This window comes from Babylonia areolata, chromosome 19 (assembly GCF_041734735.1).
Source record: "Babylonia areolata isolate BAREFJ2019XMU chromosome 19, ASM4173473v1, whole genome shotgun sequence".
In the NCBI taxonomy this organism is placed as follows: domain Eukaryota; kingdom Metazoa; phylum Mollusca; class Gastropoda; order Neogastropoda; family Buccinidae; genus Babylonia; species Babylonia areolata.
Window position 1 is genome coordinate 47,886,262 of NC_134894.1, and position 16,980 is coordinate 47,903,241.

At 42.6% G+C, this 16,980-nt stretch overlaps 1 protein-coding gene across 1 annotated transcript in view; it reads left to right on the plus strand.

The window, feature by feature from the left end:
• The window catches only part of LOC143293781 (VPS10 domain-containing receptor SorCS3-like), a 51,622-nt gene that overhangs the window by 29,839 nt on the left and 4,803 nt on the right, over nucleotides 1–16,980 (plus strand). Inside the window, exons 19-25 of the mRNA XM_076605017.1 lie at nucleotides 391–527; nucleotides 4,810–4,948; nucleotides 5,454–5,575; nucleotides 7,138–7,257; nucleotides 10,188–10,302; nucleotides 11,109–11,232; nucleotides 14,781–14,935. Coding sequence (XP_076461132.1) covers nucleotides 391–527; nucleotides 4,810–4,948; nucleotides 5,454–5,575; nucleotides 7,138–7,257; nucleotides 10,188–10,302; nucleotides 11,109–11,232; nucleotides 14,781–14,935 — 912 coding nt within the window. The remainder of the gene's footprint in view (nucleotides 1–390; nucleotides 528–4,809; nucleotides 4,949–5,453; nucleotides 5,576–7,137; nucleotides 7,258–10,187; nucleotides 10,303–11,108; nucleotides 11,233–14,780; nucleotides 14,936–16,980) is intronic.

Here is a 16,980-nt window from a genome sequence, read left to right on the forward strand (position 1 = left end):
GCTACATGATGACTTCAGTGGAGAGAAAAAAAGGAGGTGCAGGAGGATGCAGAAAGTGGGAGGAGACAGACAGATGACTATGCTTCCGCACATCCAAAGGCCATTCGGTAGGTTTATTGTTTAGATAATCTTTCAATTGAATTGTTCAACAGTACACATGATTACAATGCAAACAAAGACAAAGGAGCATCAACAATGCTTAAAGCTTGTACTGTGCTCACAAGTTGCACTTAAATTTTAACATGACGGCTGATGAACCATATCATTTATATCAAGTAACTTATTCATAAGGAAGGTTTATGATTTTGATTAGAAAGAGGATAGAGTTGGTTGTGAGTGACATGACGTAGATCGAGAGGTAGAAAATTGGTGTGGGTTTTTTGTCGACAGACACAGTGCGTGCGCTGGGCGTGTTCCAGCCGTGGGCGGCCAGGGTAGGGTTCCCTGTGTCTGTCAGCGTGGCCTCTGACTTCCGGCAGCCCGCCACTGACAGCAGTCTGCATTACCTGTACCGCTTCGGGGATGAGGTGAGCTGGGTTGCAGTTCCCTCCCTTGTGTGTGTGTGTGTGTTTGTGTGTGTGTACAAAGACTTCTCCAAAGACTGCCTCAAAGCATCCCTCAAAGACCTGGGCCTTGACATCAACACATGGGAGACACTTGCTCTGGACCGTCCAGCTTGGCGCAGCAAGATCACCACAGGAGCGCATGCAGCTGAAGCCAGGCGCATCACCAGGGCGCAACAAAAGCATGCTGTGCACAAGGCCTGAGCAGCATCCACTGCCACAACAGCACCAGCTCCCTTGTGTCCCACATGTGGGCAAGCCTTCAAGCTCCAGATTGGCCACACCAGTCACTTCTGGACCCACAATCACCGATCTTCCATCTGACTCTAGAAGCCATGGTCATCTTTGAAATCTGAACGACGAGCATCATGTGTGTGTAGAGACAGTAGTCTGCATTACCTGTACCACTTCAGGGGATGAGGTGAGCTGGGCTGCAGTTCCCTCCCCTGTGTGGGGGTGGGGGGTCGGGGAGTGTGGGGAGGATTAGGATGGAGGAAAGCTTTCAGCCTCCAGTCGTTCTGCATGGTGCAGTCACATCATCTCTGGTGTCACCGCCTTTGAGGAGCAGAGAATGGGCACCACCATTCTGAAACCCCAGCAACATGAGAAGAAAGCACTATACCCACCTACACCTGGACAGCACTGGCTACACCCCTGTCCACAGTGCCACCATCACTTCAGAGTCCGGATATATAAGCCGCCCCCACTAAATTTTTTGAAAGATTGAACTTCATACACACATAAGCCGCATTGGCTTATAAGCCGCACTTATTACCGGTACCAGAACACATACCGATACTACAGAAAAGCTGTCAATACTGTAGGTTATGAAATAAACACAAGCGGAAACAACACAAAGAAAAGCAAGCAAAAATACTGCTAGTGCCACACACACACAAAAAAATAAACACAACGAAAATAAGATCCATAATTTAGGGATAGTCAGATTTATTCAACGTCAACCTGCTCACTGAATCCACTGAAATCTTCGTCTTCAGTGTCCGAGTTGAAGAGAACCAGCACAGCTTTCTCCGCCATCTTGTCACTGACTTCAATTTGAAGGCTGCATCATAGGCATTCCGTCGCGTTTTCGGCATGATGAGGGTGTGCACTTGAGCAGAGTAGACCTGAATGCTGATCTGAAGGCTTTAATGTGTGCGGATTTGATTTTTAAATCGTGAACAGTTAGCACACTAACCTGAAGCTCATTCAAAAAATTCATGGACAGAAATCATGATTTTGGTGCGTTGAACTTGAAGGGAAGCTTAGAACAGACAAGAACGTGACACTCCCAGGATCGTTAAGATCCTCAAATAAGACGCATCATTGTATAAGCCGCAGAGGTTGAAGCTGGGAGAAAAAGTCGCGGCTTATAGACAGAACTTTACGGCAGTATTCAAAGGACCCATCCAGTATGAAGCTCATGCTTATTTTCACCTGTGATGGAGAAACATCATTCTGTTGTATTCCGTGATGTTGAAAGTACTGTTGTGACAATAAGGTATTTTTGCATCATGTATTCTATTCTGTTCTATCTGTGATGTTGAAAGTACTGTTATGACAATAAGGTATTTTTGCATCATGTATTCTATTCTGTTCTATCTGTGATGTTGAAAGGACTGTTGTGACAATAAGGTATTTTTGCATCGTGTATTCTATTCTGTTCTATTCTGTGATTTTGTAAGTACTGTGATGACAACAAAGTATTCTTGTATCTTCTAGTCTAGTCTGTTTTGTGGTGTGATGAAGCATTCTTCTATCTTGTATTCTATTCTGTGATTCTCAAAGTGCTGTGATGGTAATAAAGCATTCTTGGACCTTTTTTCTTTTTCGTTTTAACTTTTTTTTTTTAAATTTTCCAAAAACATGTATACAATACAGAGAATAGTTTGAAACAAACAATATAAAACGAACAGTAGCGTCCTCTACTACAGAGAGAAAGACAAAACAAAACAAAAAAAGACAAAACAAACCAGTAACAACAACAACAAACACAGAGAAAAAAAAACTTGTCCAATCATTCAATCAATCAATGTTTACACATTAATGATTGCAGTAATCATGATGATTTAAGATGACGTTAATAATAAATAGCCTGGACCAGTTATAACATAGCAACAGCATCAATTATGTCAACTGTTACAGTAATGGTATCAAGGGTGAGGCGAAAGCGAGTGGTAGCATTATGATACAATAATAATGAGCATGAGTAAACCACCTCTACATTATTGGAAAAGAAAGCTCGTAGTTGATCACATTGTAAAGACAACAACAACCATAAAAATTCAAAAAATAAATAAATAATACATATAAGAAATGAATAAAAACCTGCTAGTACAAAGTAAGGACTGTTATAGTAACAGTTTCCATAATTGGAAGGTAACTGTTCCACTTTGTACGGAAAGCATGATGGTTCATTAGTATATAAGATGCATGTTCTTCGATTTTGTATCTGTATCTGAGCTTTGTTTTAAATGTATTGAGTTGTGGTGGTTGTTTATTGAATTTGCATTTGTACAGAAAGTTTTTGGTAAGTAAAATAATGAAATCTAAAATATCATCTGTAGCAAATGTGTGTGAGTTTCCAAATAAAACTAATTCTTCTACATAATTAGGCATTGTATACATTATTGCATTTGTTATTAATATCAGTTTGGAAAGCAGTCTAAAATCTCTGCGCAATCTCACATCTCCAAAAAAGGTGTTAATGGTTTCTGGATGTGATCCACAGAAGCTGCATTTATCATTATGAGAGATACTCATCTGTTTCAGAGACCTGTTTGTTGCAATAATCCTATGAACTATTCTTATTTGAAACCATTTTAAGTTCACATTACTTATTTTGTGTATTTTGTGAAATGTCTGTTTCCAGTTAATGTTCAGTTGCAACAAATCATTCCATTTGTTACAGCATTTAGGGGTCATATTGTTTTTAACTGAAGTGTCGTAATAAACTTTTGTTCCTTTTTTCACAGAATATATCATTTGTAATGATTTTCTCATCTGCAAAGCAATGTCATTATCAGTTTCAATGTTCAGGTTTTTTATATAATTTCTAACTGACCTTATGCAACCATTTAAAGTAAGGAAATTTGTTATATTTCCATGCTTTTGACTAAAATCTTCATAGGAAAGGAAACTACTGTCCCCATGCACTAGATGAGAAATATTCCAGACCCCCTTTTCCATCCAATTTCTGTATGATAAAATCTTACTTCCAATTTTAATATTTTGGTTCAGAAAGACTGGTTCTGCTAAAACTTCTTATTGGACTTATTGGACCTTCTATTCTATTCTATTCTATTCTATTCTATTCAGTTCTTTGATGCTGAAAGTACTGTGATGGTAATAAAGCATTATTGTACCTTCAATTCTATTCTATTCAATTCTTTAATGTTGAAAGTACTGTGATGGCAATAAAGCATTCTTCTGTCTTCTATTCTGTTCAATTCTTTGATGTTGAAATTACTGTGATGGCAATAAAGCATTCTTGTATCTTCTGTTCTATTCTATTCTGTTATATTCTGTGATGTTGAAAATATTGTGATGGCAGTTAAGTATTCATGTATCTTTTATTCTGTTCTGTTCTGTGAAGCTGAAAGTACTGTGGTGGCAATAAAGCATTCTTGTATCTTCTATTCTGTTCTGTTCTCTTCTATTCCATTCTATTCTGTGATGCTCACAGGACTGTGATGGCCATACAGCATTCTTGTATCTTCTAGTCTATTCTAATCTGTTCTGTGAAGCTGAAAGTACTGTGATGGCCATAAAGCATTCTTGTATTCTATTCTGTTCTATTCCATTCTATCCAGTTCTGTTTTATTATATCCTATTATATGATGCTGAAAGTACTGTCACGGCAATAAAATATATTCTTGATATCTTCTTTTCTGTTCTCTTCTGTTTTATTCTATTCTTTTCTGTGATGCCGAAAGCATTGTGATGGTAATAAAGCATTCCAGTATCTTGTATCCTGTTGTGTTCTGTTCTATTCTGTTTTATTGTATTCTGTTCTGTTCTGTTATGTAGGGCTGAAAGTTGTGTGGTGGCAATAAAGCATTCTTGCATGTTGTATTCTATTCTGTGATGTTGAAAGCACTGTGATGACTGTTACTTTTATATCTTATATTCTGTTCTTTGAAGGCTTGATGCTGAAAGTACTGTGGTGGCAAATAAAGCATTCTTGTATCTTAACAGTTGTTGTTTCTTATTCCATGATGCTGAAATCAGTGTGGTGGGTGTGCAGGGGGATGGGGAGAGGGGGCTTCTGACGTGGGAGAGCAGCGTCAGCCACACCTACAACAAGTCCGGCACCTTCACTATCTCCATCACTGCCATCAACAGCGTCAGCGCCGTCACCAAGCAGGTCAACGTGAAAATCACAGGTAAAGTAAACAGTGAACGGAAAGAACGTAATTCATTATGATAATTGTGATTATTATAATGATAATGATGATGATAATTATGATGATGATGATGATACTAATAATGGTTATAATGATGATGATGATAAAGATACTGATAATGATGATAATTATGATAACTTTTCAAAGCGTTTTACAAAAGAAAAATATGTTAGAGTACAGAAGAACACCCACAGACACACACACTCAAGAACGCTGGGTTCTTTTTCAGTGCGCTAAGTGTGTGCTGCACACGGGACCTGTGTTTATCATCTCCTCCAAATGACTAGATGCTCAGCTCGATTTCCCAGTCCAACTTGGGAGAAAGGGCGAGAGCAGGATTCAAACCCAGACCCTCACGGACTCTGTAGTGGCAGATAGAGCGTCTTAACCATTCTGCTGCCTTCCTCCTTCCAAGGAACTGAGAGGGTGTTAAAGCTGCAGCAGTGCCAGAGATTGCAGCGTTCTGTGTGTGTGTGTGTGACAGGTGACGGCATCATGGTGCAGCTGGAGTTTTCCCCCAACGTCAACCGCCTGTTCTACCATGGCACCTTCTCCAGCGAGCGCATCTTCTTCATCCTGGAGAACATCCACCAGGAGCTGGCCAGGGTAGGTGGCAGCCATTGACCTCACTCAGGATGAGGGGCCCATATCAAGGTCCTACTGTTTACAACTGTTCCAGATGAAGGAACCCAGTCGGGGCTTTAGAAAGTTTTGAATTTTTGGAGTGGCAGCTTATTTGCATTATGATGTTATGGACTAAGAATATCTGAACTGACCTTTCCACTCACCCCTGCGATCAGTAAATGCAGAGTGTGTTGCTGTGCTCACGAGCAGGAGAGTTATTTTCTGGGTGACTGGTTCACCTGAACAGTGTGTGTCAACAGTGGCATCTGACCCAGTTTCTTCTCAGTCACAAGGCAGACAAAAGAATAAGACAGAGGGGCCTTATTGGGACTATATTTTGAATTCAATTTCTGTTCAAACCCTTTGTGCTTTCCTTGATTCATTTAGAAGTCAGGGAGGAAATTATACATATGAGTTAACTCATTCAACCCTGCGCCCACCTGAGAGGCGTGCGCCGCTGATCGCCGTTCTCCGCCTGACAGGCAAGGGAAGAAACTCGTTTATTTAAACCGGTTCGTCAGCTCATTATTATGCATGAAACTGCTAGGTAAGGGAAGTAACTCCATCTTAACTTCCTTCCTCACTGGCACGCGAAGTTTAGCTCCAAAAATCGAACGATTAGTGTGATTTTATCCAGTTTTCAGCATCGATATGGTAAAATGTCAAAGGCTTACTATGCAGTTTAGAGCTCAATGAAATTATGATCGGCTCTTGCAGCGAATTCAACCCAGATGATGACGATTTGTCATTATGACAGTGAAGGAGATGAAATTAGCAACCAGTGTAGACAAAGTGGCGGACATTTCAATTAAGAAGATAGCCCATAACCTTCAACATCGACAGAAGCTGACATTTCACTATTTCTTTTTAAATTTAAAGTTACAAGTATATTGTTACATTCTTCGTCTTGAGGCTTCAGCAGTTTGTGTCAAAATTACATTTCAGTCATAATGGGAAGTTCGGTAGGTACTGGTTGAGGTGGCTGCTATAAATTTGTGCCTGAAGTGAAGCACCCCTTCCCGTTGATGCAGCCAGGCCAAAACATGCCAGGCTGGGAGGGCTGCACAGTCAGAAGACCTTTAAGGGCTGAAAGAGTTAAGTCTCAGACATTGTAGTCGAGTTGTAAAAATCATTTTGAAATTACTGGGCTCACACAGTGTCATGGGAGTCTGGGAAAGTCTAGGAAAAAGGAGATAACTATTTCAAGGGCTGAAAAAGCTTAGGAATTCTGATAAAACCCTAGACTGGTACCATTCAACAAAGAGCTTAATTCATCAGATAAATGGTGAAAATTCAACATTGATACTGGGACATACAGCAAATAGATCATTGAATAAAATAAAATGTGGGAAAAGAAAAAATAAAGTAAATGAATAAGTAGAATAAAAGCCTGTAATGATAAGAAACAGATAAGCAAATAAATGTAAATAAACACACACACACACACACACACACATGCATAACTGATGTGCAGCAAACATGCAGTGTGTTGTGAATGAAGTGAAAGCCAGAGAGATGAGAGCACACACTGACTGTGTGCACAGATGCTGGCAGTGAACCTGGACAGACTGGCCGTCACCATGAACTCCACTCAGCCCTTGGTGCGTGTGGACGTCCTCGTCCTGCCCCCTCCCCCACACACTGTGGAGGCCTCCCCCACACAGGTGAGTCTGCCAGATGACAGGTGATATTGTGTGTATGATAGTCCTTCGTGTCTGACTGTGACCATCAGAATAGCACAGGAGGCAGCTGCTGTCCTGAGTGTTACGTCCCCACTGTCTTGGCCAAAAGGGCTTTTGGACAGTCTGTGTAAACTGATTAGATGCCCCCCTAAGACCAACTAGTCCCCAAGGCTGCAGCACGAACAACCTTCACAATCTTGCCTCCTAGTTTGAGAGTCATTGTCCTTCACAAAAGACTGAGCTGTAAACGAATTTCCCTTTGCTGTGGAGAAACTATTGAAATTGCAGTTCTCTTTTAGCTGTTGGCCCTTGTGTATGCCTAGGTCCATCTCTGCCAGGTGAAATTACAGGATGTTTTAACGATTTTGGTCAAGATGCTTATTGTTCTCTGTTTCCAGTTGAGGTACAGTTCTCTGGTCAGGTGCAGACTCAGGCGTTGGACTCCCATGTTTACCAGTGATCAGGGTTTCTTCTTCTTCTTCTGCATTCGTGGGCTACAACTCCCACATTCACTCGTATATACGCGAGTGGGCTTTTACGTGTATGACCATTTTTAACCCACCATGTAGGCAGCCATACACCGCTTTCGGGGGTGTGCATGCTGGGTATGTTCTTGTTTCCATAACCCACCAAACGCTGACATGGATTACAGGATCTTTAACGTGCGTATTTGATCTTCTGCTTGCATATACACACGAAGGGGGTTTAGGCACTGGCAGGTCTGCACATACGTTGACCTGGGAGATCGGAAAAATCTCCACCCTTTACCCACCAGGCGCGTCACCATGATTCGAAGTCCAGTGCTTTAATCATTCGGCTATTGCGCCCATCTGATCAGGGTTTGAGAACCCTGCAGTGTTGACATGGTGTTGTATCCCTGGGAAAGGTGATAAGAAACTCGAGGGAGAGCTGGACAGTACAAGGTCTTCAGAGAAGAAGCCCCCCTCAGTCAAGTGTTTCGGCCGGGCTGCACCCAGGTCATGAGTCCAGGATGCCCTTGTATTGTACTCCTCTTTTCCTTACTCCACCTTGGTGTGAGTGGCTACTTGATTTTGATCAGGGAAGGTTAAAACAGCGGAAAGAAAGGACAGGGCTCAGCCTTCGAATGTCAAGCCCTAGACACTGTGGGTATGAATTCACTGCCCCGATGGACATGACATAAAAGGCTATGGGACCTTTAACCTTTCCCGTACGTCGCCTAAAATTTTGCGCGCCGTACATCGTGGGTGTGCAGAAACCCATGGTTTCTAAGAAGGAATGACCCCTCGCTGTACGTCGTGGGTGTGCAGGCACCCATGGTTTCTGTGTACGAACTAACCCTTCGCTGTACGTTGTGCGTGTGCAGGCACCCATGGTTTCTGTGTACGAACTAACCCTTCGCTGTACATCGTGGGTGTGTAGGCACCCATGGTTTCACTGAAGAAATAAGACCTTGCCGTACGTCGTGGGTGCACAGTAACCCACACCTGTCCGTAAAGCAAATTTGACTTTTCTTCAGCAGACTTGCATGCGCAGTTTCCACTTGTGCGTGTAGGCTATTTACTCCAGTGCTTGACCAGGCGCATTGTGAATAAGTTTTGCCCGTGAGAAGAGAGTGTTGTTTTCTCTACTTTGAACAGACTAGGATAAGAATAAAATTTCTATATCAACTATCTTTCTTTTTTTAGCCATAGTCGGGTTTTCTCTACTTTGAACAGATTAGGATAAGAATAAAATTTCTATATCAACTAGATTTTAGATCAATTGATTTCAGACTTACAAAAATATCCAGTTCTTAGAAAGGCACTTTAATTCCAACTAGATAAAAAGCTATCAATCAGTTGCTCCCGATCATTCTCTACAAGAAAAACAGTTCATTCAATATTGTTGAAGATATCTAGTGCAATAAATATTGTTTTCTGAAATTAGTTACAACTTTAGAGTAAAACTTACCGCAGACTTGAACCGGGATACGATCAACAAAAGACAAGGTCACTCTGATCTCTCTCTGTAGCGAGCCCAAGTGACGTCACGTCGACAATGCGTGGCGCGCAAGCTTTGCATGGGTGGCTCCACACCCACGACGTACGGCGTGCAAGGTTTATTCTTTGGGAGTATGGGTGTCGTCACACCCACGACGTACTGGGACATTAATTGATAATAACTTCTTTGTTTATGTATAAAAGAAAATAATGTTCAGTGGATATGTAGTAAACTATATTATGGACAAAGTCATGAAATTATGTGGAAGTGGCTTCAATATTACTTGAGTTACAGAGCAAAAACACTTGTCTGGGTGATTTCACACCCACGACGTACGGGAAAGGTTAACCTATTAGAATGCAGATCCAAAGACTATATGGATGTTTTCACCTTGTAGACACTCGGATGAGATGATAAACCTAGACCTAGACCACTAGACCTTGAGTGGTGGTCTGGGCGCTAGTCATTCGGATGAGACGATAAACCAAGGTCCCATGTCCAGCATGCACTTAGCGCACATAAGAGAACCCATGGCAACAAAAGTGGTGTTCCTGGCAAAATTCTGCAGAAAAATCCACTTCGATAGGAAAAACAAATAAAACTGCACGCAGGAAAAGTACCAAAAAAAAATAGGTGGCACTGTAGTGCAGCGACACGCTTTCCCTGGGGAGAGCAGCCCGAATTTCACACAAATAAATCTGTTATGATAAAAAGAAATAGAAATACAAATGTAACTATATGTTGTACAATTGCACATATATCTTTTGAATATGAATGTGTGGGTGGTGCTTAATTACGCATGGTTTTAGAATGTTAGTATGTGGATGAGACAGATTGTTCGCATGTGTATTTAAAATGTATGAAATGTTTGTGGGATGTCAGTATGTAGAGGTATATTTTGGCAGAAGTTTTCATCATTTATTGTCAGTTGTTGTTTTCCTGGCGCTCAGATTGTGCAGACCATCCAAGACATGGTGGCCAACAAGACCTTGACCCTGTTCCGCACCTCGGGCATCCCCAGGTCCTTTGGGGACATCAGCATCACCTCTGTGACTGTACTGAAAAGTGAGTGCATTGTAGGGCTCAGCAGGTCAGTGTGAGCAGTGTGTTTGAGTGTGTCTGTGTCTGGGTCTGTGTGTGAGTGTGAGTGTGTGTCCGTGTGTGTCTGAAAAGTCAAATCAAAATGAGTGACACATATGTGTCATTCAGATGAGACGATAAATTGAGGTCCCGTGTGCAGCATGCACTTAGCACACGTAAAAGAACCCATGGCTACAATAGGGTTGTTCCTGGCAAAATTCTGTACAAAAATTCACTTTGATAGGAAAAAATACAAAAAAAAATGGGTGGGGCTGTAGTGTAATGACGCGCTCTCCCTGGGAAGAGCAGCCCGAATTTCACACAGAGAAATCTGTTGTGATAAAAAGAAATGTAAATACAAATGTGAATGCTCTGCATGATATTTGTTTCTTTTGCCCCCATCCCTCACCCCTCCATGTATTAATGTTATCATTAGATATATGTCTTCTAAAAAAAAACCATCCAAAATAAGGCAAGTGAATGTGATTGCTTACTCTGTTATACTTGTGGACAGAAAAAAGCAAGTCAAAAAACGAAGAAAAAAAAAGTCGACTCAAAATGATCTTTATTAGGGATTAGGAGTAAGCTTATACAGCTTTTTTCATATATTTTTTTCGCAAGTCAGTTCAGTTTTTACATGACTGACGGTCTTCATTGTGTGTGTATGTGTGTGTGTGTGCATGTGTGTGTGAGTGTGTGTATGTATGTGTTTGTATATGTGTGTGTTCGCACGCATGTGTGTGTGCATGTATGTGTGTGTGTTGTGTGTGTGTGTGTGTGTGTGTGTGCAGGTGACGGGGATGGTGGAGGGGGAGGGAAGCAGACTGGAGCCAATTACCACCCCCTGATCATCGCCATCCCCATTGTGGTGCTGGCTGCTGTCGTCACCGGCCTCGTTCTCCTCTATTATCGCAGGTTGGTCAGTCTGTCTGTCTGTCTTGGTCTGTCTGTCTGTCTGCCGTCATCACCAGCCTCGTTCTCCTCTGCTACTGCAGGTTGGTCTGTCTGACTGTCTGTTTCTCTGTCTATCTGTCTGTCTGCCGTCGTCGCTGGCCTCGTTCTCTATTATCGCAGGTTGGTCAGTCTGTCTGTCTTGGTCAGTCTTTCTGTCTGTCTGTCTGTCTGTCATTGGTCTCATTCTCCTCCATTACTGCAAGTTGGTCAGTCTGTCTGACTGACTGTCTGTGTCTGTCTGCCTGATTGTCTGTCTGTCTGACTGTGTTTGTCTCTTGTCTGTCTGCCTGCCTGCCTGTCTGTCTGACTGCCTGCTTGTTTGACTGACTGACTGTCTGCCTGCCTGCCTGTCTGTCTGACTGCCTGCTTGTTTGACTGACTGACTGTCTGCCTGCCTGCCTGTCTGTCTGACTGCCTGCTTGTTTGACTGACTGACTGTCTGCCTGCCTGCCTGTCTGTCTGACTGCCTGCTTGTTTGACTGACTGACTGTCTGCCTGCCTGCCTGTCTGTCTGACACAAACGATTAATTAACTAACCCGATTTGAATAGGGTACGTAAAAGTTTCCACGCTTAGGTTGCTGTAAGAAGCACCATCCACTTACAGATACATACAGAAAGAAACAACATGAATCAATCCAATGCCTGCATAGCAGACAACACACCTACCCCACACCTCTGCCCACACACATGCGCGCACCCATAAACTGCATGACCAGCTAACATTGAAAGTTGAAAGTGGATTGCTTTAATTTCTCTTTGAAGAACATGAGAGTAGATGCTTTTCTAATGTTTTCAGGGATCAGATTCCAAAGAGAGGGAGCAACAGACGTGAAGGCTGGGACAGGTCAAATTCTTCAGAACCTTTCTGTTGAAACTACAAAAAAAACCCTCTTATTTCTGCTTTTGTGCTTTCATGAATCAACCACTGTAATTCTCTTCTTACAGGTTGCCCCCACAATCTTCTTCAGTGAATTCAAAAACTTCAGTTCAACGCTGTCCGTCTGATTCTCAGTGTACATATTGACAACTCCTCTCTCAGTACTCAGCGCTGGTTCCCTGTTGAAGCGAGAATTAAATATAAAGCAATGTGTCTCAGCTTTTCTGCTTTCCTCTCTCTTGGACCAACCTATCTTTCTGACTTTATCAGTGCTTACACTCCCTCAAGAACTCTCAGTCTCTGCTCTTCCTCTTACTGCTACCTTCTGAAAATTCCCTGTGTAGATACAAAAACCTGTGATGAATGCTGATTCCTCTTTGCTGCTCTTCATATCTGAAACAGCCTTCCACATCATATGCATTCATCTGACTCTGCCTCTGCCTTTCGCTCTTCACTAAAAACTAATCTTTTCGAAACCAGTCTGTAAGCTTTCTCGGTTTTGCACTTGCCCAACAAAGCCCCACGCCTGCCACTCACTTTGCATGTTTGAGAAATGAGAGAGGGGGAGAAGGAGGGAGGGAGAGAGAGAGAGAGAGAGAGAGAGTGGTCATGAGTGATTTGTGAAACTTGTAACTTTTTCTTTCATGTAGATTGCCCTGAGCTCTCAGAGGGGAAGAGCACTGTACAAATGTACATCATTATTATTGTTATTATTACATCATATTGATTATTGCACTGTCAGCTGCAAAGGGGCCATTTCAGGGATAATTAAGTATCATTGTATCCTGTAAGTGGGCGGTCAAGGCGTATCTTTCTCACTCAAGCCAGTGTTAAGTGTTGCAGATATTTTGTACTTGAGGTGTGTTGGAAGGAATGGTAAAGATGATTATCTGCCTCGTACAGTGTTCTTGAGGTTCTGGGTTCGAACACCGGTCTCGCCCTTTCTCTGAAGTAAGAGTTTGACTGGAAAATGAAACTGAGCATCTAGTTATTCAGATCAGATGATAAGCCAAGGTCCTATATGCAGCATGCACTTTGCTCTCTGAAACAGAATCAGAATCAAAGAGAGTGTTGTCCTCTGGTAAAAATCTGAAGAAATCCTCTCAGATTGGTACACAGATATGCATACACTCAAGGCCTCATCATTGCTTTGGGTTGTGCTGCTTGTCAAGCATCTGCTTAAGATATGTGGTGTAGCATATATGGATTTGTCTGAACACAGTGACACCTGAATAAAACAGCTGAGAGTACTGCAGTGATGTCATGGATGTGTCCAGCACATGCGCATGCAGGTCCAAATGACGGTGGAATCAGGTGCAACATAATTTCACTCACCCACCAAAAGCTTGGTCACATGTAGAACAAAGGCAGTATTTCATCATCCAGCAGCTCCTATCTTCCATCACCTGCTATTTCTGCTTCTATAGCAGAAGCTAAATGCGTTCTCTCTTCATTCAGTTGTAACAGATCAAAGTCATCATCTGATAAAGCATTGTAAAACTCATCATCAGAAAACAGGTCAAATTCCAACTTTTGTACATTCTGTTTTCGTTTTACATGTGTTTGGTCAGCCGCACCACATGTACAAAACGCATTGACATGAACGCAGCAGCGACCACTTTACCACAGCCTGGGAAGGGTTGTCTCACATCCATTCTTCTCATGAGCACTGCCCCACCAGTGACCTGGTCAAGGATAGATGATGCACACAGATGACTCGACTCATGCAAGCTGCAGAACAAGTGGAAGCAGCAGCATCCATGCCACAACAGAGCAGACCGTTACTACCTGCTGACTCGTCGAGAGCAGGTAGCCATTTTCAGGCTTAGGACAGGCCACAATGGCCTGAAACACCACCTATACACGAAACTCAGTATCAGCGACACAGAGCAGTGCCCCTGCAGAACAGGCAGCCAGACAACAGAACATCTGCTGCAGTCCTGCCCACTCCACCAAGCGCTCCGAGAGAAAACCTGGCCCGACCCAATCCCAGCGGCCCGGAAGCTCTGCAGAGAACTGGAGGACCTGCAACGTACTGCTGCCTTTGTCGAGGAGATGGGGGAATCATCTGATAAATGACCAACAAGACAGCAACAACTCGACTCGTGCAAAGTTCAGAATGATAACTGATTTTCAGACCATCGGAAGGAAAGGAAAAATTCTCTGCTGTAGTTTTCCAGGCTCCAGGAATGAAGGGGGAAAATTTCTGTAAATTAGAAAACCAGGCTGCAGGGATGAACAAGTTTATCTTAGAGCTTGGTCTCCAACCGAGGACAGACACTGAACAAGCATCCATATCATTCAACATCGTTCGTCATCGATCTTAGTGAGGATAGATGCTATATAAGTATCCGTATCATTCATCATCATCCTTCATCATTTTGTTTGGTGTTGTGTCAAACGGTTCCAAAAAAGTTATCATAGAGTTTGGTCTTTGACCAAGAACAGACGTTATGTATAAGTATCCATATCATTCATCATCATCATTCATCATCTTGCTTGTTGTTGTGTTGTGTCAGACATTTCCAAAAACATTTGTCTTAGAGCTTGATCTCCAAACGAGAATAGACGCTATATAAGTATCCATATCATTCATCGCTCATCACCATGTTTGACATTATTTTGTGTCAGACGGTTCCGGAACATCCGACGGTACTCCATGGTGAACCAGGACGAGGACACAGACGCCCTGCTGGACGAGGAAGACGAACCGCCGCTGGACCTCAGGTCTGAGGCCAGGGAGGGCGCTCGCTCCCGTGATGATGCCATGCTGGATTTGGGCACTGGTAAGACTTTTACTCTAAGTGTGTGAGAGAGAGAGAGGGTCAGTGTGAGCCCTTAAGTTACAGAGATGTTTGTAATAGCAGTTACTGGGGGAGGTGATGAAGATGAGATTCTGTGCTTATGTTTTTGTACTTTTTTTTTTTTTTTTTTTTTTTTTTTTTAAGACCATTATATCAACACTCTATTCTAATTTAGCTTATTCCTTCTTGGTACAGTTTACATTTTAGGCTTAACCATTTATGGATTCCAGAAGTGTGAGAACGAAGCTTTATTTAACCTGTCAAATCACCAGCCGCCGTGGCAAAGTGGTCAGCGTCACGGACTGACGGCTGGGAGGACGCGGGTTCGAATCCCAGCGGAGGGTTTTTTGCCCTGTGGCCGGCTCCTTCCCAGAGTTGAGTGTGTTGTGGGCTTAAATGGGGAGACTGGGACCACATAGTCGAGTGTCATCCACTTCAAGGATGCGTCTTTGGATGTTTTGCTCTAATTACCTGACCAACACTGCAAGTGTCTGTATCTCTCGGGCCTGGTTAACGCCGAGATATCATTATGACAGGAAGCGTAGAGTTCAGCCTTGTCACGCAGTCCCAAACCAAAACCTCCATAGCAACATCGTCATCGCCAGCGTCATCCTCCTCCCCCTTCATCATCATCAATGATCAGTCTCAAAGTCTGTGGCCTTTCATGCCCTGCTCTCATGGTGACCTCACTTTCGATACTCCTCCATTTCTGTGCTTGGGGTGAGTCCTGTCAGTGTCTTCAGTGTCGGCAGATTCATGGGGGGCTCTTGTTTGAGGGACGTGGTGGCGGTCTCCACTCTGGGAGGGACACTCACTCAGTCTGGCTCCGCGACTAAGCTATTATTGTCGTTAGTAGGGGGCTTTGTAGGTGGTGTCCTAAGTACGTTGAATCAGAACAGGCACTGCTGAACACCACCGAAGTGACTCAGCAGCAGTGCAGGGTCTCCTCTGGTGTGTGGTCTCCTGGAGACCTAACATCGATGGTTCCCTGCGGCCTGCCGACGATGGAAACTGTGACAGACGAACCCGGGTGTGGTCGTGTATGGGGGAATCTAAATGAGTGGTGTGGGAATAATGCCACTGAAATGGTGCAGATGATGGGGCAGCAAAAAAAAAAAAAAAAAAACCTGTCAAATCAACAATTCTCCATCGATTTTCAACATTTCATTGAACCACCTTTGTTTTTGTTTTACTGCGATTGTCTCAAGTTGGCTGCAGCTGTCAAGGTTTGTTACTATGTGGAAAATGGTCCATTTAACTTGACCCAGCAGTGTCAACTGAAGTTGTCCGTGGAGGTGAACTGTCTGGTTGACTTAAGGGGGGACACGGCAGTGCAAAAGAGACCAAAATGATGATTTTTCATGCTTTGGGTTTTTGATGAATTTTGATTCTTGAACATCTCTTCTATCATATGCGTAAGTTTTACCACTGTAAAGATGTCTTTAACAATGAAAAAATTGCCAATAAAGATTGCTTGCTGAATCACGAAAGTGTTTATTAATAATTTTTTGTTCAATTTTGATGCAAGTCGTCAAGTTTCTGGCCTTGACAACATACCTTGGACTTGCTCAGTGATGAGTAAACCTACAACCATGAGACTTTGATTGATTGTTTTAGGACATGTTATTGAAATTTTGTCACAAGTATGTATGAAATTATTCTCTGGGTTTTAATTCACAGCCGTTCCAATCCATTGTAAATTACCCGTTGTAAATTTTGAGGATTTCACAATACCCAAAATTTCAAAAATACATAAAAAGTACAATAATTGAAGAATCAACACAATCTCACATGAAAATGAAGATAATGTCTTTGTGTATCAAGTCCACATAACAAAAAGTGTCTGCATGCACCACATGGACCACAAACCTGATTTCTTTGATACATTGTTTGGCGGCCATTTTGATTTGTTTCCACAGCAACGGGTATTCACAGAAATCTAAGAACACTTTTTTTTGTGATCCGCAAGTGATGATACACCTAGTAGACAAAAAAAAAGCGAGATATAGTTGGAGAGGAAAAAAAGT